The sequence below is a fragment of the Pseudorasbora parva genome, chromosome 17, assembly GCF_024679245.1.
Source record: "Pseudorasbora parva isolate DD20220531a chromosome 17, ASM2467924v1, whole genome shotgun sequence".
NCBI classification, from domain to species: domain Eukaryota; kingdom Metazoa; phylum Chordata; class Actinopteri; order Cypriniformes; family Gobionidae; genus Pseudorasbora; species Pseudorasbora parva.
Window position 1 is genome coordinate 11,244,466 of NC_090188.1, and position 27,201 is coordinate 11,271,666.

The window sequence follows — 27,201 nt, forward strand, 5'->3', positions numbered from 1 at the left end:
CCTGGATCAGTGTTGCACTGGTGATGTACTTCAAACAATCTGCGCAGGCGCTACATCCAAACGTCTTAACAAGTGAATGAGAGGACGAAGGGTAAGCAGCAACAATAACAGCTCGCTTGCATGCTTACATATCAACTGAAGCTTTGTTATATTATCAATGCTATGTCATGCACTGTGTTATGCTGCGTAGACTGTACATGCTTATGAGCTGTAAATGAGATTAGAAAGAGCACGGATAGAAAACTAGACAGTGTGTTCATGCGAGGGCCCGAATCAGATATCACTGCTGAAAAACAAAACACTGCAGTCAGCACAGTTGTGACTTACTCTCTACCACTTAGACTGCGGCTTAGTTCGAGTTAATAGACTTCATAGTGGTTGGGGGTGATAATACGGGGTTTTAAATTGTTTGGTCAGTGTTGTTGTGTTGTCCGTTAGCCTAGCTTCCATTGAGAATACGTTGGTGTGCTAAGCTAGTGCAGATAAAAGATTGGGTAAAAGTGACTGGTTGAGTCTCCAAACAGTATTCATGAGGACATGAATGTGTGTTATTCACTGCTAGATCTGGGCTGAGTTTTAAAGCAGGAAGAGGTTGTAAACAGTCTGCTGGTGTTCTGGAGCTGACAGATGGCATTGGCTGTGTTTCGAAATCTAGAAAGCTCCCCAACTAGACAGCATGTGAGTGTCTAAAGTCAATTAACCATCTTGCAAACACAACTCTGTTATCAGTTAATTATAGAGCTCTACTATAGCTACTTTTGTTACATATAACATTTTTTTTTCTTATTAATAATAAACTAAACATGACTATTTAAAAAAAGCACAAGAATAATTGTAAACGTGATTGTTTTAATCTATGAATAAGCTCAGTTTCTGTTTCAGAAAGGTTAAAAACAACAATCTTTGCAGCAGTGGTACAATATTAGTATAATATAGCCTATAAATGAGGGCGCTTCGATTCATGTCTTGGGCAATGGGAGTTCTTGAAGTTACAAAGATCAATAAGCATTGATTTTTTTATTTCTTGTGGCAATCATAAGTGTTGTCTTGGCAGGCAGCCCCTAAAACGAATACAGTATTTTTGTTCCTGTCCATTCAGTTTTATTCTTTGTAATGTTTTGAGCTTGCAGTTTTAGTAAGTTTGAATACCTTCCACACAGGAAATAATCTGCCATCTGGTCCAGCATAAAACGTGATCAGGTCTCCATGGCCCAGTTCGGGGGGCAGAAGAACCCTCCATGGGCGGCCCAGTTTGCCGCAACAGCGGTATCACAACCTGGCCACTCAGGACAGTCCCTAGACCTGAACAGTTTGCACTGTAAGTTATCATAGTGACTTACAAATTACAAATACTTTGATTTAAATGATTGGCACTACTTTACATTAATACAAATGACTTGATTGTTAGTCTAAACATGCATGAATAAAGATCGTTTCCTCTCTTGCTTTTGTTGCCATGGCTCTCTAATTGTGATGATCAAAGCTCAAGATGTTCTGGTTTGGTTTACATTGGCAGGTCAAAGTTTGCTTGTGCTTGTTTGAATGTTGTTGATAGCAGTTGCAATGTCCTTACAATATCACATGTTTCTCCCATAGCTTTAGGAGTACAGCAGCCATCCCTCTTGGGAGCGTCTCCAATGTACACTCAGCAGTCGGCTTTAGCCGCAGCTTCCCTCAACTCACAGTCAGCTGCCAACTACCAGCTGTCGCAGCAGACCGCAGCACTCCAACAGCAGGCCGCTGCAGCCGCTGCCGCTGCATTACAGCAGGTGAGGTCCTGACCGTGATCGACCACTGGAGTAATTGCGCAATAAAGCATTTGGCCATGTTTGGAAGAGCATACTAACATGCTAGACTTGCTATTTCTGCTATATGTTCTAAGTATAATGTGAACAGTATACAAATTATCCCAGATTTCCACAAGATAACAATCAGCAGAATGTGCTGCACACTGTCATTTCCAGTGTGATGAAAATTGGAAGCAATTAACGCGGCTTTTAATGTAATGTTTTACATGATTTTTGATTGTATTGCCAAAAAGTAAGACACAATTGTACACACAAAGCGACAACAGAATAACATACTACTCTTTAAAGTGCCCAATTATGCTATTTTGAAGTCTTCTTAATTTAGTTTTGGAGGTCTTCAACAACAGGTTTACATGAATCAAAGGTCAAAAACATTTTCATTTCATTTTCATTTTCTCATAATATACATTGCACATAATCACAATGTTCAATGATTCTCAAATGACACAACGGACGAATCAGTCTCTATAAATCTCTCCTTTCCGTGAGCCTACTCTGCTCTGATTGGTCAGTTGGCCCAGTCTGTTGTGATTGGTCTACCGCGTACAGCATGCGTACAGCACTCCAAATCGATGATGAAACATCGAAAGAACCAGTCATTCAACCCGAACCTGGACGTGTCTCAGTGATGCTGCTCAGTTTGTGGCACATTGATATAACTGCTCCACACGGCTCCAGGGGGTTGATAAAGACCTTCTGAAGTGAAGTGGTGCATTTTTGTAATATCCATATTTAAAACTTTACAGACTAAAATAACTTAAAATTTCCGTCGGACCATTTTAAAATGTGTGTGGTTCTAACTGAATCAATAACAGCGTATGCATTAGCGGAGCACTAACGTAAATGACTGATGGAACAATAAAGTTTGCAAAACAAATGCAAAATTAGGTAATACTGCAGCCCACAGATGATTTACAGTAGTATTTCAGTAAGACCGTTATAACATCAGGTAATAACCATAGCCGGTTAGCCAGATACCTAGCCTGACAAGCCTGACCCACATCAAGATGTTTGGTCTGGAAACTCACCATTGACAGGGCTCAATCCGAGGGGCGGGATAAACGGTTGTCTTTCAAACTCCCTCTGCACGCGATAGGATAGCGCTACAACCAACCAGAGCAACGAAGGTGAAACAGAACTCGTTAGATTAAACATTCGCCGTATCCGGTCAGCAAAACTCCGAACACATCTTCCCTTTTTAAGAATGACTTCAGTGTTGTTCTTTTTCTTAGAGAAAAGGTTAACTCCAAGTCTTCCAGAGTCGCGGTCAAAGCTGATTTGAAAGACTGCTGTTCGCCAGCTTCTGTGTTTACTAGTAGCACGCAATTGCAACTCTGCCGTCATTATGTTAAGCCCCGCCCACCGACTCTATACACGATGTGATTGGCCTGACCAGAGTTTGGTTTTTTACAGCTCAGACGTGTATTGAGAGTAGTTAGATGACACTTGCGGCAGATTAGATTTGCTGCCGCTAAGGTGCGTCTAGATTTCTAGGCTACCAGATACCTACACAATATGAAACACAATAAACACTATGTAGAGCAAAGCATCTTCCCGACATGATGCTATCCAGTATTCACAGGAATCAGCTGCAGTGTTTGAGGCGGTGGACAGGCCATATGCCAAATTTTTTTCCTTGACGTCACAACGCAACGGCCTGCGATTCTTTAAAAAAAATCATAACTTTATATACAGTGCACTCGCTGATTTAAAACTTGCAGGATGTTTTCATTTGCTTAGAATTATGTTACACACAACATAAAAGGTAATTTTCAAAAATCCATAATAGGGGCAATTTCACTGTGGAATAATAGCTAGTATTATTATTTTCTAAAAATAGTAGTATCTGAGAGTATAGTAGACATTTCTCTACACAAAATGTGACAACAGAATAGCATACTACAATTTAAAGCAACAATACTGACAATATAGTGTTTATTTTCCAAAAATAGTTGTAATTATATAGCATATTCTGTCCACATAACACTGTACAGTGACACCTAAACCTAACCTGATCTCATTCCATTCATTGCAATGTATAAAGTGCTGAATTGTACTCATCTGCATGTCTAGCATGCTCCGTGTTAGAGCGCTGTAACCTGAGCCCTTCCCCCAGCTTGCAATGAGCAGTCTTGAGTCACTGGTGTGTTTTATTTTAGTCGCAGATCAATTCAGCCCTGCAGCAGTATCAACAACAGCAACAGCAACAGCAGCAGCAGCAGCCACCTCAAGGCCCCCCGCCGCAACCTCCACCTCAACAAACTCTTTACAACGTCCCACATCAGGTACATATGCTCACTCTCATCCACACCTTCTCTTTCACATCACCTCTTGGCTTTTCTAAAGCAAGTTGAGGCCCTAGTTTCATCATGAATATGGTCAGTATTGTTCATTTTGGCATCAGAAGGTCATGGATTGGATTCCGAGTGAATTTATGTCCTGATAAATTGCATTTGCTTGAATGCACTGAAAGTCTCTTTGGATAAAAGCGCCTGTCAGGTACGTAATTTTATGCACCATGATAGAAGAGCTAAAAGGTCTGCAGTCAGCAGAGCGGTTACTCGAAAAAGGGCTGCAGGGCATGAGTGCCTGTCTGCATTATTTAGTTCTCAGGATCTTCCTGTCTCACTCTTGGTAGATGTGGTCGGTTCTGATTGTGAAAAATACCATGGCAAATACCATGTATTTTTCAATCTAATATTTTTCGAATCTTTTCTGCCTTCATTTAATTGTGGTTTAAAAAAAGCTGATGAGGTCAGTACGATTAAAAATAATAATGAATTTATACTTTTATTTAGAAAGAATGCATTAAATGGACAAAAGTGACAGTGGAGACATTTCAAATAAATGCTGTTTCTTTGAACTTTCTATTCATCAAATAATAATGACAAAATGTATTTGCAGCATATACACACTACCAGTCAAAGGTTTACAAACACTAAGGTTTTTTTAATGTTTTAAAAAAAAGTCGCTTCTGCTCACTAGGGCTGCATTTAAGCTGTATTCAAAATAACTATTTTCTATTTTAATATATATTTTAAAATTTAATTTATTCCTGCGATGCAAAGCTGAATTTTGAGCCTCACTACTCCAGTCTTTATTGTCACATGATCCTTCAGAAATCATTCTAATAGGATGATTTGCTGCTCAGGAAACATTTATGATGTTTAAAGCAGTTGTGTAAAACCAAAATGATTATTTGATGAATAGAAAGTTCAAAATAACAGTATTTATTTGAAATGGAAAGCTTTTCTAACATTTTACTACCGTTCAAAAGTTTTAGGTCGATTGTTGTTTTTTTACACATAATGTTTCTTGAGCAGCAAATGAGCATATTAGAATGATCTCTGAAGGATCATGTGACTGAAGACTGGAGTAATGACGCTGAAAATTCAGCTTTAAATCACAGAAATAAATTGCATTTAAAAATATATTTAAATACAGATTTTTTTTTTTAAAATGTAAAAATATTTCACAATAATAGTTTTTGCTGTATTTTTGATCAAATCAATGCAGCCTTGCTGAGATTAAGAGACTACAACATTAAACTTTTGACTGGTAGTGTATATACAGTATGCAGCACAACTGTTTTCAACACTGGCAATAATAAATGTTTCCTGAGCAGCAAATCGGCATATTAGAGTAATTTCTGAAGGATCATGTGACACTGACGACTGTAGTAATGATGCTGAAAATTCATCACAAGAACACATTTATTTTAAAATACATTAAAATAGAAAACATTTATTTTGTAATAATATTTGACAATATTTCCCAAACTTACGAAAGGGATAGTATAGGTATTGGAGCTGATATTTATAGTGAATATGTAGAAATTTAGTTATTCCAGATTTTTTCATTCCACTTAATTTGTGGCTTATGTTTAATGTGTTCTCTTCATTTTTCTTTATTTCTGACAGCTTCCACAGCCCCAACAAGCCCTGCTATCACAGGTACACCATGTTTCCAAATGCATTTGCTTCACATTTGAATTTTTCTGGAAAAGACCATCTTGCCATTTTAAATATGTAAAACGAAGAAATATCCCCTAATTTTGCCAGATATAAAGAGTTTTTTCTGACAGTGGTGCATTGTGTACTTTGCAGCCCCCTGTTGCCTTGCCCACCAGCCTGAGCTTGTCAAACCCACAACAGACGGCACAGATAACTGTGTCCTACCCGACCCCCCGCTCCAGCCACCAGCAGCAGACCCAACCTCAAAAGCAGCGTGTTTTCACTGGGGTTGTCAGCAAGCTACACGACACTTTTGGCTTTGTCGACGAGGATGTCTTCTTTCAGCTCAGGTGCTTTATAGTAAATGTGCGGGTTTGAGTTGTGAATCAGTCTTTTAAAGACACAGATCTCAGCTTTTGACCATATCCAATTTTTTGTCTCGCCTGTTTACGTTCACTTTAGACACAACTGATATCTGATATCTGTGTTTACATTAATTCCAGCCCAAAATGATTCTGTTGGTGATGTTTGGTTACTATGCAACATGGTTGCTCCTCAGGTTTTAAATGGTCTTGATTAATGTAGCCTATATCATTTATTTATACAGTTCAATGGAATTCCATGGGGATTTATCAGATATATGTGTTTAGACGTAGGTCAGATGTCCATATGTCGGATCAGTCTGATTTAAAACCACGTTTAGAAGTGTCTAAGAAAGGATGCGATAACTGTCTACTTGCTTGCAATAAATTCCGTTGTGTCTCATATGTGAGCGTGAAAGCCACCTAATGGTCAGGTGTGTAATTTCTGTGTGTGTTTTTGTAGTGCGGTTAAGGGAAAAACACCCCAAGTTGGTGATCGTGTTCTGGTGGAAGCAGTCTACAATCCCAACATGCCTTTCAAATGGAATGCTCAGCGCATTCAGACTTTACCTCAGCTGCCCAACCAAACGGTAAGCAAACCCACGTGGTCTGAATGGATCCCTGGCAGATACAATCTAATATGGTTCTGCGTCCACAGTGTCATGATGCTGCTGTTGATTCCTGTGTTCTCAATCTCCATGTAGCACCAGCCGCCTCAGCCCTTACCTCAGGTTTCCCCACAGCTGTCCAGCTTTTACTCTGAAGCAGGAATGCCACGCTACTCAGACATGCATTCTGCGGTGGATTCAAGACAAAATGTAACCCATGACCCAAATCCCCGTTCTGCCCTCCTCCTCCCCCCTTTATCTTCTGCTTGATCCTCTCCTGCACTCTTCTGTTTCACAAACAGGCTTTAGTCACATCGTAGGGTTTCTTTTCTTCTGCCCAAGATGCGTCGCTGTTGCTGCTTTTTCACCCTTCCCTATATTACAGCTCACAGCTTTGTGTTGGATTTGTAATTAAACTTTTTCTCTAAACTATTTTTGTATTTAGGGGGGGGGATGCTGTTGTAGATGATGTTTTTTAATGATGGTTTTTTTATTTTATTTCCCAAACGTATTATTATTTTTGCGTCATACTGAGTTTCATACCAAAATATCAGTTGTACAAATACCAGTGAAATTTTGCCTTTTATATTGATTAACACTAATTGGCTTAAGCTAATTATGTCTTATTACAAAACAAAATATATGTAAATGTTAATAAATTAAATAAAAATAATGGCATGTGGGTGCAAATATTTATCAAATAAACGGTTCATTTTCTTCAAGTTTGTATTTTTATAAAATGAAGAACAAAGAAATTCTGGTTTTGTTACTACTGATATTTTTTATTTTTTAAACGTAATGAGTTACCTGTACTTTTGACATGTATACCTAGACACAAATGTCACACTGAGCAGGTGCATGATGATAAAGCAAATGCAGACTGCTGTCTGTATTGTTTTATGTAACTAACAATAATGTTGCGACTCCTTTTGAAATGCCCAGAATGCTTGCCTTGCATTTGCTCTTGAAAGAAACTTTTTTTTTCTTTCAACAGGGGCCAAAAGTGGTAAATGGTAACAGCAGTGCTTCTACTTCCTCAGTCTCCAGCTATTTCTAACCATTTATTTTCTTTTTACTGGGTTTAGTGCTTCTTACTCATTTAGGCACCTTCCTCCCATCCTTTAAAACAGGTTATCTAAACTTTATGTATTGGAGACGGATTAATGTTATTTATTTGTTTTATAGCCCCTTGTTGAAAGCTGTCATAAACATTTTGATGGTTTTTGATGAATTGATATAGAGTAATATTTTTGTTTTTATAGATGTTGATGTTTTGTCTGAACTAGAGCTAGTCGATTTAATTAATTTAATTAATAAATATAAGTCAGTTTGGATGAAATGTACTACCTTCCTCTAATTGAGGGGAGAAACATTAGACATTTCAGGCTAAATACTTAAATTGAGGTCAAAATATCAAGGTTGGAAAATAGAGATATAGATTTAACTGTATCGCCCAGCTCTAGTCAAGCACTAGTTCTTTAAAATGTTAGTAATTTTTCTGTACTAAAATCTTTATTGTTGTACATACTAGCAAACCTATTTCTTTTGCTCCGTTTCTTCTCAGAGCCAGCCGCCAGGCCCGAACATGATGAAACCAGGTCCCACCATGATGCAGTCTTTACCCCCTCCCACCACATTCAGCGTCCCGGCCCAGGGACCTCCTCCATCTCTTCTGCAGGCCCAGCTCTCAGCTGCCTCTTTGGCCCCACTGCTGCAGAACCCACCACAACCACTGCTTCCCCAGCCCCCCCCTAAAGGTGCATTAATCACCTCAACCTTTTTCAGTCATGTTTTTATCAAATCTTTAATCAAATCTGATCTCCCATTTCTCTTTTTTTGCCATGTGTAGACTCTGTGTTCTCAGGGGGTTTGCTGCAGCCCCCGGTGCGGATGATGCCTCAGCCACAACAAGTGAGGCGCATGGACCCCTCACCCCGCTTTCCCAGCCGCAATGACCGACCAGAACTCATCCTGAGGAAGGATGACCGCAGGTTAGTGCTCAAATGCATAACTGAGAGTTAGGCTGGCTGCGGTAGCCTGTTACCAATGTTACATGGTGCAGTGATTATATTATAGAGGCTGAGTGTATCTGTCTCTGGCTCAGCGTCAGCCACAGAGCAAAAGCACGTTTAAATTTAGCAGTTGATCACACGATGCACTGAATATTGCAATCAACAGCTATGGTACTAGAGTTTTGGTACCCAACCCTACTTGGGTTGCACAGTGTAATTCAGCAGGATTCAGATTTCCTTGATTACATGACGAGAGTAAGAAGAGATGACTGACAAGACCATGCCGGAGCATTTGGTGCACATCAGATCCTGGCAATCATTGACAAATATCTAATCTTATAAAATGTGCAGTTAGTACTGCCAGTTGGTGTACCCTGTATACAGAGTACACGTGATTGCAAATTCAATAACACCACCGCCCAACCCGCCTGGTATTATCGGTAGTACCGGTGTTGTCAAGTTTATTTACTGGTGTGAAAATTTCCTTACCGTGACATCCCTACTACGATTAGAATTGCCTCTAAAGAACAACCAGAAAAAAATATTAGGTATTGACTTTTTTTTTTGCTCTACATGCTCAATCTTTAATTTGCCTCTCTTTGTGTAGTCGGGAAAGAGACAGAGAGCGAAGAAGATCAAGGGAACGTTCACCTACAAGGAAACGTTCTAGAGACCGGTCTCCTCGCAGAGAACGTTCTCCAAGACGGCCACGCAGAGTCGTCCCAAGATATACTGTGCAGTTCTCCAAATTCTCTCTCGATGGGTAAGTTCATTGTTTTAGATGATGTATCTTTACAGATATCTTAAGTTGCAAATTAGGTGCAGTTTATTTATTTATTTTGCTTCGTTCACTCACGTTCAGCCCAGACATGGGAGAATGAAATTGTTTCTCTACAGGTCCCGGAAATATTTCAACATTAATGTTACCAAAATGTCAACACAATATAGAAAGGTAATTTTGTGTACCAAATATCAGCAATGCAGTATAGGTAGAACAAAGACTATAATCCAACAATTAAGACAGACGTCGAAACCTGACTCTTTGACAAAAAATCATGTGGTTTGCCAGGCCTTAACAAATGATCAGGAAAAGTTTTTTTTTTTAAAGTATAAATCAAATTGAATGTGTCCTGCATGGACACTAAACTTGCATTTAAAGCACAACAGAATTAAACAGAATGTGGAGAATGAGATCTTGAGAAAAGCTTTTAGAAGTTAATGACTTTATTGTGACTTTGTTTTTTTACATAATGTTCAGATGAATGTGTATGTTTGGTACATGAATGCCTGTTTCTGTTCTGTATAGTTACAACTGTGACGTGATGGAGCTGCGGCGTAGGTATCAGAGCCTCTACATTCCCAGTGACTTTTTTGATGCTGTGTTTACCTGGGTGGATGCCTTCCCCTTAACACGACCTTTCAACTTTGGAAACTACTGTAACTTTCACATCATGCATAAAGAGGTGGACTCTCTTGTGAAGAACACAGCTGTGCTGGACCCACCTGATGCCAATCACACCTACAGCGCAAAGGTAACACCTCTCATATTTTACTTAATATTTAAATACTTGTTTGATTCAGTGGTTTTTGACAGTCACGATTAATATTGATGTTATAGGTGATGCTGCTGGCCAACCCTAGCCTAGATGAGCTGTATCATAAGTCTTGTGCTCTGGCAGAAGATCCAGCAGAGCTGAGAGACTCCTTTCAGCACCCTGCCCGCCTCATTAAGGTACAGCTCTCTGAATTGCACTACTAACTGCAACAAACTAACTAGGTTTGTGTAGTCAGCTTGCTTTATGTAATCACTAACTTATGTGCTATTTACTGTAAATTATTTTGCACTTATACTGTAGTATTTCACAGGGATGGACATCATTACAGTGTCGGGGGCCTGAAACTTTTTTTTAACCCTGCAAATTATGTAATTTAATCACTGGGTATTTATGTCTGTATCTGTACCAGAAAACATCCTCTGGCATCTTGCTAAAACCAAAAGTCAACTTTCTCATGGTCATAACAGGTTATGAATGTTAACTGTACCATTTATTTAGTTCACATTTTGTGTAAAGTTAATGAAGGACAGTGACTAAGCACGCCAGAAGATACTACTCATTTAATTAGTTAATGAGCAACACCTACATTTCCTATCATTTGGAGAAATTATGAAATGCATATGGTAATCATTTCAATATATCATACTTTGCGAATAGAGGATATTTGAACAAAAGAGAAGGGAAATTAAGACTGCTGATAGGTTTGCTGGTTTCAAGATCTCTTTGCATTTTTTGCTTGCACTAAAGCTTCCTGTATTCCTGTCAGGCACTGAAAATGAAAAGAAAGAAATGTGAAATTGTTCAACACATCCACTTTATTCTGACCATAATGAAGCACATGTCATAAGTGTTGTCATAATGCAAAAATGTTTTGTAGTTTCAGTACCCATTTGGATACCACGACAAAAGCTAACTTGCTCCTTTAACCAATTTTAACACTCCTTTTAACATTTTTACCAAATTAACTTTTATTTTAAAGTTATATTTTTATGCGAATAATTATAATTACTATACATTTTTACATTATATTATATAAGTAAGTTATAGATAAAAACAATGGTGTGTATTATTTAGTATTTATACATTCTTGAAAAAAGTTTTTTAGTATCAGTAACAATAAAGGGCCAAGGACTGCATACAGTACTGTTCAAAAGTTCAGAGTCTGTAGGATTTTAAAAATGTTTTTGAAGGAGTCTCATATGCTCACCAAGGCTGCATTGATTTGATTTTTCTATTTTAATATATTTTAAACTGTTATGCATTCCTGTGATGGCAACGCTGAATTTTCATCAAACAGCAGCTATTATTCCAGTCTTCAGTTTTTAAAAGAGTTGTTCTGTAATATTTCAGAAATTTTGATACATTTTTTAGGGTTCAAAAGATCAGCATTTTTTTTATTGTAAATGGAAATCTTGTAACATGCATGTCTTTACAGTCAACCTTGCTGAATAAAATCATTATTTTTTAAAATAATAAAATCTTACTGATCCCAGATTTTGAAACGGTAGCGTGTATACGATCATTTACTGACCTCTTGATCTCATGTTAGCTCTGTCTGATATGTTGGCTAAATATCAAATTAACACAGCTGCTATTGCAATCTATTAAATGTCACGTACACTCAAAATTGTTTTCTTGTTCCCCTGGACACTGAAAGATGTTTGTCCACTCCTGAGTTTGATGTTGGGTGTTTCAAACGGTGTTGGGGAGCTGACTGTGATGTCTCTGTCCTATTCCATTGCTGAATGCTTTGCTGTGTGGAATAAGCTCATCTGATGTTGTCTCTCCCTGTGTCGTCAGATGCCTTCAGAGCGCTCTGCATCAGTTTTGCGTAACCCAAATGAACTCCTCTGTTTTCAGTTCCTGGTGGGGATGCGGGGCAAGGACGAGGCCATGGCCATCGGTGGTCACTGGTCTCCCTCTTTGGACGGGGCAGACCCGGAAAACGATGCCTCGGTCCTTATAAAGACAGCCATTCGTTGTTGTAAGGCTCTGACAGGCATTGATCTGAGTTTATGTACCCAGTGGTAAGTACAGCTCTTTTCTCGACTTGTGCCGACGCATCTCCATGTATGCATCTTTAATATAATAAAAATGGCCCAGCAGACAACATCCAAAAGTCTGTGACACGCTGCATGGTTTTGATACAGCAGTGTATCTCCTGATATGTTTGATGCTTTTGTGTTCATAATTTTTTTTAATGTGATTTCTCAGATTTTGTTTTGCAATGTTTTTTTTTTGCTAATGTGTGTGGCAGTCCTGCCTCTATAAATATATATGTGGTGAATGCATTGATTCTTTTGCTCCGAGAGCAGAGCCAGAGGAGTCGCCGCCGCCATCGTTACTTTCTGTTCTCTCTGACCTTTGCCTTGTGTTAAATATCTTACATATTTAACTTGCTTTCACTGTGTCTGAACCTGTCCTTCTCTCACACCCCCGGGGGTTCATAAGCTATCTTTTACGAGCAACCGGTTCAGATTCACGGGTGCCGATGGGAGGGGCCTGGCGCAAAGGGGAAGGGGTCTTTGTAGTTTTTGTTTAGCTGTCGATATTGTCTGTCGACCTCCCTGATGCGTGGCTGCCGTTCATCCTGAGAAACCCCCCGTGGAGTTCCGCAGACTGTACTTTCATATGCGTCTCATTTGGGGGGTCGAGGGGATCGCAGCTTTCTGTGTGTGCGTGTGTGTGTTGGGGGAAATGGGTGATGTCTCACAGAATGTTTCTTTCCAACGCGCTTCTTCCTTTGCGACAGGTATCGTTTTGCAGAGATACGCTATCACCGCCCTGAGGAGACTCACAAAGGGCGGACAGTCCCCGCACATGTGGAGACAGTGGTTTTATTTCTCCCGGATGTTTGGCATTGTCTTCCTACCCGCTCAGAGTGGGAGGGGCTGTCCCGTGGACTCAAGGAGCAGCTGGCAGAGAAACTCTTGGCTGAACGGAAGGAGGCTGATGGAGAACAGGCACTGAACGCTAATCCCTCTCTTCTCATTTCCGCTTCTCACAGGCACAGGAATAGACAAACAAAACACTCAGAAAACACAGAAAGAAACAGACAAGTATCACAGGCATCATACAGATCCCACTTTTACCATCCCTTCCTCTCATCCCTGTCTCATCCCTGACCTTCCACCCCATTTCCTCCTGCTCTCCCCTCTGTCATGCAGTCTCACACACAGCGGAAGAGCTTAGATCCTACTTTATGACACCTGCATCAACTGGTAAAACAGCTTCCAGCTCTGACAATTACACGACTGATGGTCTGATTGAGATGACTCTAAATTTCCAACAAACATCCAACAACAAATCTGATCTGAAATTTGATGCATGAACCAATGAGAACAATTGAGAAATGAATGCTGGAATCTGGAGAGCCAGTTGTGTTTATGATGTTTGTGTGTTTTTTAGATTGTTTTGTTTCCTGTTCGAAATTCGGTATCTGCCGAACTCTCTGAGTTCTGTCTCTTGTCTGTCTCTCTTTTAATTTTATTTGCACTTTTCTCTGATTGGACTGTGTCTAGACCCTTTGTGGATGTGATTTTTCCAGGGAGATTGTTTACCCGAGGACAGTTCTGGTTAGGTGTTTAAGAAAACAGGCTAAAAGAGTATATGTGGGCCCAAAAACAGCAATTAACGTAGACGTAGGGTTTGGAGACCTCTGAGTGCATCTGTCCCATGTCCATCTCTTAAACCCACTGTCATTGATTTATCTTTTTGTATTCCACAGAACTGGCATTGATTGGCTGATGAGTGGGATATGGATCTGTTTCTGAAAGCTATAGAGCTTCCTAGCAGTGGAAATTTTTTTTACCCAATCATGAGCTCAGTAGGAGGAGACAATGAGAGACAGTTGTGACCTTGCTTCTTGCACGGATCAACTTTTGTTTCAGAAAACTCCTAGAGTCCAAGAGTGGTGTGTTAACACTCTGTTGTCTTTTCTCTCTCCCTCTCTCATTCACATAACGTGCATAGGAGGAGGAGGATAAGGATGAAGATGATTCAAAAGAAGTCACTACGCCAACTCACTGGACGAAGCTTGATCCGAAATCCATGAAGGTGAGAATCTGCACAAGCGCGTATCTGCTACAGACCAAACTTTTTTTATTGTCTTTTCATCTTGTACGTCTATATTCTTTATAAAGGGTCTTTTTGTCCTTTATAGAACCCAAAAATATTATTTCTAAATTGAGCTAGAAAGGCTTGTCCTTTTTTGTTTTGTTTTTTACATAACCAAGTTTTTATTGTAGTCACAGTCCTGAAGAACTCATTTTTGTGGCCATTTTATTGAACAAAAATATACACATCTACACACAATATACAGTACCATTCAGAAGCCTGAGCTCTGTATCTTTAAAAAAAAAAAGGATGCATACAATTAATCAAAAGTGACAGTAACAGCGTTTATAATTTTTAATAAAAGATTTATATTTCAAATAAATACTGTTCTTTTGAGTTTTCTATTCATCAAAGGATTCTAAAAAATGAATTTAATTTAAATGTAATCTTTCAAATAGAAAAGCTATTTTAAATTGTAATACAATCTTACAATATTGTTTTTTGATCCAAAAATTGGTGAATATAAAAGAAAGCTTCACAAACTCAAAACATTGAATTGTAGTGTAATTAATAAATAAGTATGAAAATTTAATTTACCATCATGGAATGTTTAAGGGGATGATAAACCTGAACTTGCACACAGGTCAATGACTTGCGTAAGGAATTGGAGAGCCGTACACTGAGCTCTAAAGGGCTAAAGTCACAGCTGATCGCTCGCCTCACCAAACAACTGAAGGTGGAGGAGCAGGTGGAAGAGTCCAAGGAGCCTGAGAAACCTGAACCTCCTAGCGTGGAGGAGGATGAGTCCTGCAGACTGGAGGATGACCGAGAGGTGAGAGGAGACCAGGGGATCCTGTGCTTATTTAGCCTATCTAAATCAAACAAATGCAAACACAGAAAAATATTTATTTTCAGGAAGAGGAGCGAAAGCGACAGGAGGAGCAGGAACGTCAGCGCAGGGAGAGACGTTATGTTCTGCCAGATGAGCCTACCATTATCGTTCACCCCAACTGGGCTGCCAAGAATGGCAAATTTGACTGCAGCATCATGTCCTTAAGTGTGCTGCTGGACTACAGACTGGAGGATAATAAAGAGCACTCCTTTGAGGTGAGGATCACTGCAACATTGCTGCATATTAATAATTACAAAAAAATTATTCACATAACCTATAAACTTGTAGTCTCGCTTGACTTCACATAATGTAATTACAATATTCTGCTTTCAGCTATACTTTAGTAAATCAGTGAAAGGAGGCACGTAACCTTCAGAAAAAATTCACCAAAACAAACAATTTTTTTTACTTGAAATAAAAGAAACTGCTCCCGAGGAGCAAAAACATTTTTGTTATTTTAGTACATCAAGTTAAACTAAATGTAATGAGGAATCATTACATTTAGTTTAACTTGATGTACCAAAATAACTAAAAATTAAAATTATTACACCCAGCAAAATGATTAAAATATGAACTAAAATATGAAAATAAAAACTCATTCAAAATGGTAATAAAATGTATAATCGAATCTCAATGATAGTAAAATAACTAGTAAAATGATGTTTTTGGCATCTGATTCAGGTGTCTTTGTTTGCTGAACTGTTCAACGAGATGCTTCAGCGAGACTTCGGCTACAGGATCTACAAAGCACTCGCTTCTCTTCCAGGCAAGGATGAGAGAAAAGATAAAAAAGAGAAAGCTAAAAAAGAGGCAGAGCGAAGGGACGTAAAGAAGGAGAAGGATGAAGAAAATGGAGAGCCGGTCACAAAGAGGATGAGAGAGGAGGATGAGAAGAGGAAGGTGGGAAAATTCTTCAGAAGAGTTCCTACAAACATGAAAAACTTGGAAATATCTGGAAATCTTAAAGCTGTTTCCTGGAAGAGTCATGTAAATAATTAAAATCTTAAAAAGTAATCATTTTTGTAGTGAATATTGATCAGTTATTGTAGTTACGCTTGGCTCCAAACGTTCTTTCATTGGCTAGATTTTTCATAAAATGTTTTATTTTGCATCATGGACAACTGGAAAAGATGTGGAAATAATTCACAGATTGGTCAGTGTGTGGATCCTGTTTGTACTGAGTCTGTGATTTCATTTAGATATCCCTTAAATGCTCTGCCGTTGTGATTTGTTCAGATGAACTTCTTTATATGAACACAACAGTAAGCCCCTCAATTTGTGTCTCCCGGGTAAAGGATGAGGAGAAAGAGAGGGGTATTAAGAGAGAAGAATCCAAAGATGATGATGATAATGAAGATGGCAGCAGCAACAACAACGCTGATGAATATGACCCCTTGGAGGCAGACGAAGCAGATGACTATGATGACGATGGTAAAGGTCACACTGTGTCATTAGTAAATGCATCTTCAAACACATTGTGTATTGCATGGATCTGTTCTAAAATTATGCAAAATCAAAGTGACATGAAATTAGTAATATGCTTAACCAATCCTTTGTGCTCCTCAGATAAAGATGACGAAGACTCCAACGGCAGGGACAGAAGAGATGACCGTCGGGATGACCGGAAATCCAAAGAGAGATCGTCTAAAGATAAAGTGACTGAGTCAACAACAGATCTATTATAAAATATTTCTAATTGTACTGGTATGCTTTAATGTTTCAATCTGTCTGTAGGATGAGAAGAAAAAGCAGATGGTGACGTTTAACAAGGATCTGTTGATGGCCTTTGTTTACTTCGACCAGAGTCACTGCGGCTACCTGCAGGAGAAGGACTTGGAGGAGATCATGTACACACTGGGCTTGCATCTTTCAAGAGCTCAGGTGCTTCTTCTGTGCAGTGTTTCACATTTAATTCTTACTTGGGAAGGTTTGAGGAGGGACTTTGTAAAATTTGATAAGTTCCAGTTCCAAGTTGATACTTTGTAAAGTTCCAGTTATTTAATAATTATTATGCTTATAATATATTGCTTAAAATCTGCCTAACTTGCTGATTCATTTCTATGGGGAAAAGGAAGAATAAAAATATATATAGTATTATGCGGTGTGACAGGCAGCAGGGCGAGGGACCGCGAGAGCGGGCCGGTGATTAATGTTGACGAGTGCCAGCTGCGTGGCACACCGGTCTCGTCTCGCGGCCATGTGACGGGAGCATAAAAGGAGGAGCAAGGGCTGCGGAAGACGAGAGAGGACCAGGCCTGGAGTTTATGTTTAGTTCGAACTGTAGTACAGTTCGTAGATGGGAAGAAAGGATAGCGGGAACCGCCGAACGTTCAACAACATTTATTTCAAAATAAATAAACAAAACGAAAGTAAAACCGCGGACAGCCCCTCACGGACGACTGCCCGCAAACACACAAAATAAAACGTGGGCAGCCCCTCACGGACGACTGCCCACTAACACAAACAAACAAAACGTAAAACAAAACTAAACATAATGGTCCTCTCTCGTCTTCCGCAGCCCTTGCTCCTCCTTTTATGCTCCCGTCACATGGCCGCGAGACAAGACCGGTGTGCCACGCAGCTGGCACTCGTCAACATTAATCACCGGCCCGCTCTCGCGGTCCCTCGCCCTGCTGCCTGTCACACCACATATATACAGTTGGGCAAAAAAGTATTTAGAATTTAAAAAAGTAGGCCACTCAGTGCCGCCATTCCCACCACGCGCTGCACTGGGTGGCACCTTTAGGTGAGTGTATATACACTCACCTAAATGATTATTAGGAACACCTGTTCAATATCTCATTAATGCCATTATCTAATCAACCAATCACATGGCATTTGCCTTAATGCATTTAGGGGTGTGGTCCTGGTCAAGACAATCTCCTGAACTCCAAACTGAATGTCAGAATGGGAAAGAAAGGTGATTTAAGCAATTTTGAGCATGGCATGGTTGTTGGTGCCAGATGGGCCGGTCTGAGTATTTCACAATCTGCTCAGTTATTGGGATTTCCACGCACAACCATTTCTAGGGTTTACAAAGAGTGGTGTGAAAAGGGAAAAACATCCAGTTTGTGGCAGTCCTGTGGGCGAAAATGCCTTGTTGATGCTACAGGTCAGAGGAGAATGGGCCGACTGATTCAAGCTGATAAAAGAGCAACTTTGACTGAAACCACTCGTTACAACCAAGGTATGCAGCAAAGCATTTGTGAAGCCACAACACACACAACCTTGAGGCGGATGGTCTACATCAGCAGAAGACCCCAGAGGGTACCACTCATCTCCAATACAAATAGGAAAAAGAGGCTACAATTTGCACGAGCTCACCAAAATTGGGCAGTTGAAGACTGGAAAAATGTTGCCTGGTCTGATGAGTTGATTTCTGAGGAGACATTCAAGATGATAGAGTCAGAATTTGGCGTAAACAGAATGAGAGCATGGATCCATCATGCCTTGTTACCACTGTGCAGGCTGGTGGTGGTGGTGTAATGGTGTGGGGGATGTTTTCTTGGCACACTTTAGGCCCCTTAGTGCCAATTGGCCATCATTTAAATGCCACGGCCTACCTGAGCATTGTTTCTGACCATGTCCATCCCTTTATGACCACCATGTACCCATCCTCTGATGGCTACTTCCAGCAGGATAATGCACCATGTCACAAAGCTCGAATCATTTCAAATTGGTTTCTTGAACATGACAATGAGTTCAGAAATGCCAAAATGCCTGAAGTCCAGTGTCAAGTACCCACAGTCAGTGATGGTCTGAGGTGCCATGTCAGCTGCTGGTGTCGGTCCACTGTGCTTTATCAAGGGCAGGGTCAATGCAGCTAGCTATCAGGAGATTTTGGAGCACTTTATGCTTCCATCTGCTGAAAAGCTTTATGGAGATGAAGATTTTATTTTTCAGCACGACCTGGCACGTGCTCACAGTGCCAAAACCACTGGTAAATGGTTTACTGACCATGGTATTACTGTGCTCAATTGGCCTGCCAACTCTCCTGACCTGAACCCCATAGAGAATCTGTGGGATATTGTGAAGAGAAAGTTGAGAGACGCAAGACCCAACACTCTGGATGAGCTTACGGCCACTATCGAAGCATCCTGGGCCTCCATAACACCTCAGCAGTGACACAGGCTGATCGCCTCCATGCCACGCCGCATTGAAGCAGTCATTTCTGCAAAAGGATTCCTGACCAAGTATTGAGTGCATAACTGAACATAATTATTTGAAGGTTGACTTTTTTTGTTTTCATGAGCTGTATGCCAAAATCATCAGTATTAAAACAATAAAAGACCTGACATATTTCAGTTGGTGTGCAATGAATCTAAAATATATGAAAGTTTAATTTTTATCATTACATTATGGAAAATAATTAATTTTATTACATACATACAGGTCCTTCTCAAAAAATTAGCATTATATATATATATATAAAATGCTAATCCTGGTGGGATTGAGCTATGAATAATACGTTTACTAATACTTTGTTCAATTTAAATAATATAAGTTTAAGTAATTGAGTGATTCTGCATTTCCTATGCATGTTTTTTTTTATTGCGCAATAAAGGTCTTAAATTCTATTCATAATGGTCTTAAAAAGGTCTTAAAAAGTCTTAAATTTGACTTGGTGAAACCTGCAGATACCCTGACTTATTATTATCATCATTATTATTATTATCATCTTGTTTATTCAATGTAACAATTATATTAGTTAAATAATATTTTTGTTTTATTGATGTTGTTTTTAATATTGTTATTAATAATAAAAACAAGTGTTTTTAGTCATTGGTAACTCATTACAAAAATGTCTTGTTTGTTAACATTAGTTAATGTTTTAACTTGTAGTAAATATGTTGCTCATTGTTAGTTAATTTATTCATTGTTAATTTTACTTTACTTTTCAGGTTCATATTAGTTTACAGGGCATTAATGTTATACTCAACTTTTGATCTTGACAATCTATTAGTAAATGTTGAGATTAACATTAGGTAATATTAATAAATTCTATAGAAGTATTGTTCATGTTAACTAGCTAACATGAAACCTTATCGTAAGGTGGATATTTTGGGCACAATGTGTTACCTTAATTTTATTAGTTGCAACATATATAGAACATTTATTACCAGACTAACATACTGTTTCTTGTTTGTATTCTTTTTTAGGTGAAGAAATTGTTAAACAAACCAATGGTTAAAGAGTCCTGCCATTATCGCAAGCTGACAGACAGGCCTAAGGATGAGCCTAGCCCCACATTGACCTCTGATGCTCAAATAGACAACCTTTTAGGTGTGCAAAAAGAATGATGCCTGTAACTGACAAGCTTATTTGTAACACTAGAGCAGTTATCTTTTATGCTACAATAGACTGAAACCCTCTGTGTGTGCCCACAGGTAACCAAATCTTGTTGCCCGGTAAGAAGATCAAGCGGGAATCAGAGCAGAGTGGCGAGTCAGGAAGCCTGATCGACTACAAGGGAGCCATAGTGGATGTGGGAAGCATGATGCAGAAGCTGGAGAAGAGTGAGAAAACACGAGAGGAAATTGAGCAGAAGCTCATGCAGCAGGACATCAAAATGGGTAACAATCTCACTTGTCTCATTGGTATCTCAACTGTGGCATTTATTAATGATTTATATTACATAAATCATTACTATTGGTCAACCTTTTACATCTCTCTGTGGGTTTTACAAATTTTTAACCAATGAAAAGTATTAAAAAGAGCTTGTAACTAAACCTTGTAACTAGGGGTGGGCGATATCTCGATATTTAAAATATATCGAGATATTTTTTTAACTCAATATGGATTTTGACATATCGCATATATCGATATATTGTTTATATTTAATTCTGATTCCGCCACTTTGCATGTTTGCCTTCTCTGGGCTGTGCGTGCGCCTCCCACCTCGTTGCTTTTGTTCCCCCTCCCCTCGCATGTTGTCTCATTGAACACGGCGGCGGAATTTTTTTTATGTCAAAAGCACTTTTTTCCTACATTAACTACCTAACTCTTTGCACTTCAATAATAAAAAAAGACTGATATTTGGCATATTTGTTTTTGCTGTAGTTTTTAGAGGGTTATTTTTCCTGTAAAGATATCGAGATATATATCGTATATCGAGATATATTTTTTGCTTCATATCGCCCAGCCCTACTCGTAACTCAATTGAATCCTCAAACTGTCGATAAATGCTCAAATTTTCAAAAAGTCTCCCTTATCAGACACACTCAACACATTACAAGTAACATGAGTTATGTAATCAAATTATTTTTTTAGTGACACATTATTTAAAATTTACAACAAACTATCCACATTACTTTTTTTTATGAGTAATGCAAGTTGCTTGCTTTTCCCATTTATTAACTGACACTTATTCTCTTCCCATTTTGAGAGAAATCAAGAGTAAGTGCAGAGGTGTTATTGTAGTTAATATACTTTTCACTTAATTTACCACTGTCTTTGCTGCTAACCTTCAATGATCCAGTTGAACCATATGAAAACCCTCTTCTGTAGAAGTGTGAATTTCCTCCAGCCTGAGATGTATTCATTTTTATATTTATTAAATATACAAGCAACCCCAGCCCATGTGAGAAAAAAGTAATACAAAAGTAACATTAGTTACGCAATTAGTTACTTTTTTATGGAGTAACGCAACGTTAACACATTACTTTAAAAGTAACCTTACCCAACACTGTATATTAAAGTATTGGAGGAGTGAAGAAGAAAGTCTTAGCACTAGCACACTAGCAAAAAAGTCTAGCACAAACCGTCTTTTGGTTTTAAAAACTACTGTCAGAATTTACTGAAGACACACAGTGAAAAATGAGCACTGAAAAGTCACGGACAGGTTTATTTTTGCGGCTGACTTCATTGAATGAATGAATGAGGCATTTATATAGCGCTTTCAAATATACTACTGTACACCCAAAGCACTTCACACTCATGTCAGGGGTCTCTCCTCATCCACCACCAGTGTGTAGCATCCACTTGGATCATGCGACGGCAGCCACAGTACAACGGTGCCAGTGCGCTCACCACACACCAGCGAAAGGTGGAGAGGAGAGAGGGTGATAGAGCCAATTCAGTGGATGGGGATTATTAGGAGGCCATGATTGGTAAGGGCCAATCAAGGGAATTTGGCCAGGACACCGGGGTTACACCCCTACTCTTTTACGAGAAGTGCCATGGGATTTTTAATGACCACAGAGAGTCAGGACCTTGGTTTAACGTCTCATCCGAAAGACGGTGCTCTTTGACAGTATAGTGTCCCCATCACTATACTGGGGTGTTAGGACCCACACAGACCACAGGGTGAGCGCCCCCTGCTGGCCTCACTAACACCTCTACCAGCAGCTACCTGGTTTTCCCAGTTGGTCTCCCATCCAGGTACTGACCAGGCTCAGCCCTGCTTAGCTTCAGTGGGAAACCAGTCTTGGGCTACAGGGTGATATGGCTGCTGGCATTTGCATATTGCATATTGCATATTGCATATTGCATATTGCATATGCATTTGTAGGAGTTTCGCTTTCAGACTCAATTTATGGGAGGAGAGTATTTATATAAATCATGCAAGGTGATTTACTAAGGTTTACACTAGTCAAGTTGTATTTGCATCATTATTTGACGCCCAAAAAGAGCATTTCTGTAAAGTATTGTTTTTGGCGATACAAGGTTTCCGCCCGACTTTGACAACAACAACAAAAAAAGTTATTTGGTGGAAATTATACAGCCATAATTTTAAATTGATAGACAATACATTTTTGTAACCTCAATACCAATAAATGTGCTAATCGAAATGTTTTGTTTTGTAGAGGAGGATTCAAAACACATGTCAGAGATAGAAGCAGCTAACCGCAGCCTTCAGAGGGAGCTGGACGAAGTGAAGAACAATCTCAGAGAGACGGAGAACAACCTGAGAGCCTCAGACCAGCAGAAAGGCAGTTATAAACAACAGCTCCACAGCACAGTGTCCAACCTCGACAACATCATGAAGGAGATACAGGGGGTTTTATCAAACGTACGAACCTTTATTTGCTGTGTGAATATTGAAATGGAGAGCAGGACTATTTAAACTGTACTGTATACTATTTTTAAATAAATAACATATTTTTTTTTTTTATGCAGGGTGACCCTTCAGAAGACGGTGACCAAAAAACTCAAGCTAATGGCTCAGATGAGTGAACTTTCCTCGTCAGCTCATCCACATCTGATCTTGCTTCGAATATGTAAATAAGCTTAACTAACACAATATTAAAGCTAATTTAATTTTAGATTTTTTTGTTGTTGTTGGTTTCTGTGTAAAAAGTTTTAAAGACAGTGGAGGTGAACGCTCCTTTTGCTCATAATTTAAAAATACTACTTTGACAAAGTAATTTGATCAGAATCCAATGATTACATTTTAACAAGCTCATGTTAAATAATGTGTTTGAATTATGTAAAAGTTTTTGTTTACTTGTTAATTCACTTAAGCTTTTTGGCCTTTTTCCAACAGTTGCTAGTAATAATAACATGTTTTGCTTTATCGCAATATTTCCTTTTTGAAATAATACATAACTTGTGCCAGTACGTGAATTATTAGCAGAGTTTATTTAGCAATAAAAGTGTTATTTATGTTTAAATCAAATTGCAAATAGGATTTTATTGGGATCCACAAGGAGCTGCTTTTTGATTCCTTTTCATTGTTTCCATGACAAACAGTGATCGATAAATATGTTTTGTTAAATATTTCTTTTGTTTGTTTTGGTCACATCTGCGCATGCACCTAAGTTAGCGCATGCATATCAGCTTAATTCCTGAATAATATTCTTTCAGGCTTATTTTTGTTATTTTATTTGATCTTGATGCTTTGTTCTGCGATCTCTGTGTAATCCTACCAGGGTAGCTTTGTGTGAATGGGGCCACGTTCTTTGTCGTTGCAAACAAAACCAAGGCAGTTACCCTGTTAAAGGTGCACTGACTGAGGTTGTGTCCATTCTGGGTCCTGGGTACTTCATATCAGAGTGATTGTGATGTGTCAGAATAGTGCGAGTCGGATACTGTGTGTTTTTCCAGTAGTGTGTTATCCTGGAATTGTTTGGAAGGCAGTGAATTTTTTTAGTTTTTTATGTTTTTCCTGTTGTTGGCCCACTACGGAGCAGAATGATTACAGTGGGTGGTTTCTGCTGAGTGGAAATGAGCCCAAAGCAACCAAGTGCATATTATTTTTCTATTCTGGATGTACTCTATGGTTGTCCCGGTAAATGAAAATAAATAAAGTGCTTGATTTTAACATTTCACTCTGTTACATTTCTCCATTTGTTTTGGATTTACATGGGTTTTGGGAACTTTGCAATGCCATTTTTTTCCCTGTAGATGGCAACATTTGTATTATCTGGACTGGAGTGCATGCACCTTTTATGAGGGAAAACTACAAGGAATGGGTTTAATAAACAACTAAAGTTCTTTTCACAGACTTTATTGCAATAATATGGAAAGTGTTTTGATCATTTTAGTTTGACTACACGATCTTTGTCTCTGAAAAGGGGTGAATTGCTTATCACGTGGGCCATTCAAATGCTGCGTGCGTTAGTCATGTCACATAGGCATTTAAATCATTGGACACCATTCATTGTGTGGTATTGGTTACTCTTTATTTTAAGGTGTCATTGTTACAGTGTAATTATATATTTAAGTACTGCATACTGTTAATTAACATTTACTTACTATACGGTTAGGGTTTGGTTGAGGGTTAGTTGCATGTAATTATGCATCATTTACTGTTATTATTACTGTAAGTACGTGTAATATATTTAACAAGGACATTGTACAATAAAGTGTTACCTTTACATTTTATATGCATGTAATTACAGATGCAAGTATAATTTAAAAACGCCTAATATGAAGTGGGATATCTATTCGAAATATTTTGTTCATATAAAAAATTCTACGAGCACTGTAAAAGCAGTGGTTTTGTAGTGGAAGACATTTAAAGAGATCAGGCTTATACTGACTTCAAGATGGTGGCGGTTACAAAAACATTCTCAAGATGTACAAAATTCCTGTGCTTTCTCAATGAAAATCATGCGAATTCTATGGAATATTCTATATTTCTATATTTAATAATATAAGTTAAACAAATATTAACAGTAAATGCGTAAACCATAAGTACATCTTACTTTTAACCATGTTTAAAGTTTATGTGAGATCAGCTTTACAGAGAATGTAAGCTAATGTAAGATCAACCTGCACTGACATCTGTTGTCATTGGTGCTCCAGAGCTGTTGAGGGCAGCAGAGAGGTGACAACAAACGTCAATATGAATTGAAGGGGGATCTGGTTGGGTTTGCTGGTCATATTTATGTCTCTGTTTGCCGGTTTAGTAGTTATGAGTTTTAGTCTATTTTTTTACAGTCTATGGTTTTAGTAGTATATTATGATAATGTATTATACATCAAATTTATTGTAAAATAGTAATATACAGTTAAATATAATGTAAAATAAATATTATTTATAATTATTATATGGACAAAAATCATTAAAAGAGTTATTTGTTTGTATTTGTTATTTTCCTGCTACCCCAGACTGATTTTGCATGTCATTTAAAGCTCAGGTGTTTGGATAATAAAAAATGAACAAAAACCTCAGTATGCAGAACTTCAGTATCCTGCTCTTCCCCAGGTAAACAATGCACTTGCACCCGATATAAAATAAAGCGTGATTCATCATACCAGGCAACCTTCATGATCCAGTTCTGAGACTCATGTTGCCATTGTAGGTGCTTTCGTCTGAGGACACGGGTCATCATAGGCACTCTGATCGGTCTGCAGCTACGTCGATTCTATACATAGATTTTTACATAGGGCCCAACAAGTTAACAACAAACCTGATCTCAAATCTCACATGGCATGACATCTGTGATTCATAACAACAGTCTCAGTTCCTGTGCTGCGTTCCAGTTCGTTTTTATCATGCCCTTCACTCGCAAACTTCCCTCCGTCTCGTTCACTCGGATGTGCGTCATGCCTACGTTGCATGAGTGCCCACTACTGGCGGAAACTTTGCAAATGGACTGAACTGGAACGCCCTAAGCCCTTGATCACTTGGAATCCACTATGGAGTTAATATATTATTTATTTTTTACCTTTACGAAACTGTTTAATGCAGCATTCTATATGCATATGGATGTGTTTGGGTTGTTTTAAATGTTTTTAAAAATAGTTATAGTTGTTTGTGGTGGGGTAAATTAAACGTGATATGTGGTGACGTCACAATCGCGTTGCATTGTGGTATATGAAGCTGCCTGAAGTGTACATATGAAGTAGACTCGCTCACTCTGTCAAAATCGAGGGAGCAAGGGTCTGTCCATACAAACTTCCCTTGTCCACTTCACGAAGTGGAACGCACTTCAAAATGGCGGCAGGGATTCCCCCAAGGGGAAGTGCTTAGGGAAGTTTGCAAGTGCGTGTCTTAAAGTGGAGTGGAACGCAGCACTGGAGGGCCAAAAACCTGTAGAGTTTAGCTCCAACCCTAATTAAATTACACCTGATCCAGCTTATCTAAGTCTTCAGGATTACTAGAAACTTCTAAGCAGGTGAGTTGGAGCTAAGCTCCGCAGGGTTGTGGCCCTCTAGGAATAGAGTTTGAGTCCATTGCATTAGAGCATGAGCACCAGTCACAGAGGTTTGGGTTCCATCTCTTTTATGATCTCCGCTTTGCTCTGCAACATTGAAAAGACACTGTTTATGGCCCGATGTCACTCGGCAGGCCGGCTGTAGCAGCAAGAGCGGGCTGTGTTGTGAAATCAGAGCCGGTGCAGGTGAGACAGAGGGCCCTTGTGCCACCACCTTCCTCCTGAAGTCTGGGTAACACTCATACACTAGAGAGCCATGGGACAATCAGCTTCTCTTTGCTTCAGAGGGCTGGGCAACACTCACACCGAACCCATGAACAATCGGCTTATTTGAATTCAAGCTGCTTTTCTT

General features: G+C 39.0%; 2 protein-coding genes and 1 pseudogene across 6 annotated transcripts in view; 2 read left to right on the forward strand and 1 right to left on the reverse strand.

Annotated features, from left to right (window-relative positions):
* The first annotated feature begins 28 nt into the window (after positions 1-28).
* ccar1 (cell division cycle and apoptosis regulator 1) lies at positions 29-24,516 on the forward strand. 5 transcript variants are annotated; one of them, XM_067422517.1, is made up of 27 exons: positions 60-91; positions 563-678; positions 1,161-1,318; positions 1,597-1,769; positions 3,968-4,093; positions 5,729-5,761; positions 5,915-6,111; positions 6,587-6,713; positions 6,828-6,941; positions 8,296-8,488; positions 8,581-8,722; positions 9,351-9,506; positions 10,050-10,275; positions 10,362-10,475; positions 12,160-12,326; positions 13,052-13,262; positions 14,272-14,355; positions 14,999-15,187; positions 15,271-15,462; positions 15,929-16,234; positions 16,543-16,678; positions 16,814-16,902; positions 16,982-17,128; positions 20,407-20,530; positions 20,635-20,820; positions 23,053-23,258; positions 23,366-24,516. In XM_067422517.1, exons 3-27 carry the CDS (start codon positions 1,207-1,209, stop codon positions 23,420-23,422), a joined length of 3,807 nt encoding a protein of 1,268 aa, XP_067278618.1. In that variant the 5' UTR covers positions 60-91; positions 563-678; positions 1,161-1,206; the 3' UTR covers positions 23,423-24,516. The 5 variants fall into 5 exon arrangements, with proteins under 5 accessions (XP_067278619.1, XP_067278618.1, XP_067278621.1 ...); XM_067422519.1 differs by having other exon boundaries at positions 68-91; positions 15,929-16,147; XM_067422518.1 differs by lacking the exon at positions 563-678 and having other exon boundaries at positions 29-91.
* LOC137045740 (5S ribosomal RNA) lies at positions 22,586-22,702 on the reverse strand (annotated as a pseudogene).
* A 2,402-nt stretch (positions 24,517-26,918) lies between the features above and the next one.
* Positions 26,919-27,201, forward strand: part of stox1 (storkhead box 1) — a 28,829-nt gene continuing 28,546 nt past the window's right edge. The window contains exon 1 of the mRNA XM_067420854.1: positions 26,919-27,035. The gene's annotated coding sequence lies outside the window, so the exon portion shown is untranslated. The remainder of the gene's footprint in view (positions 27,036-27,201) is intronic.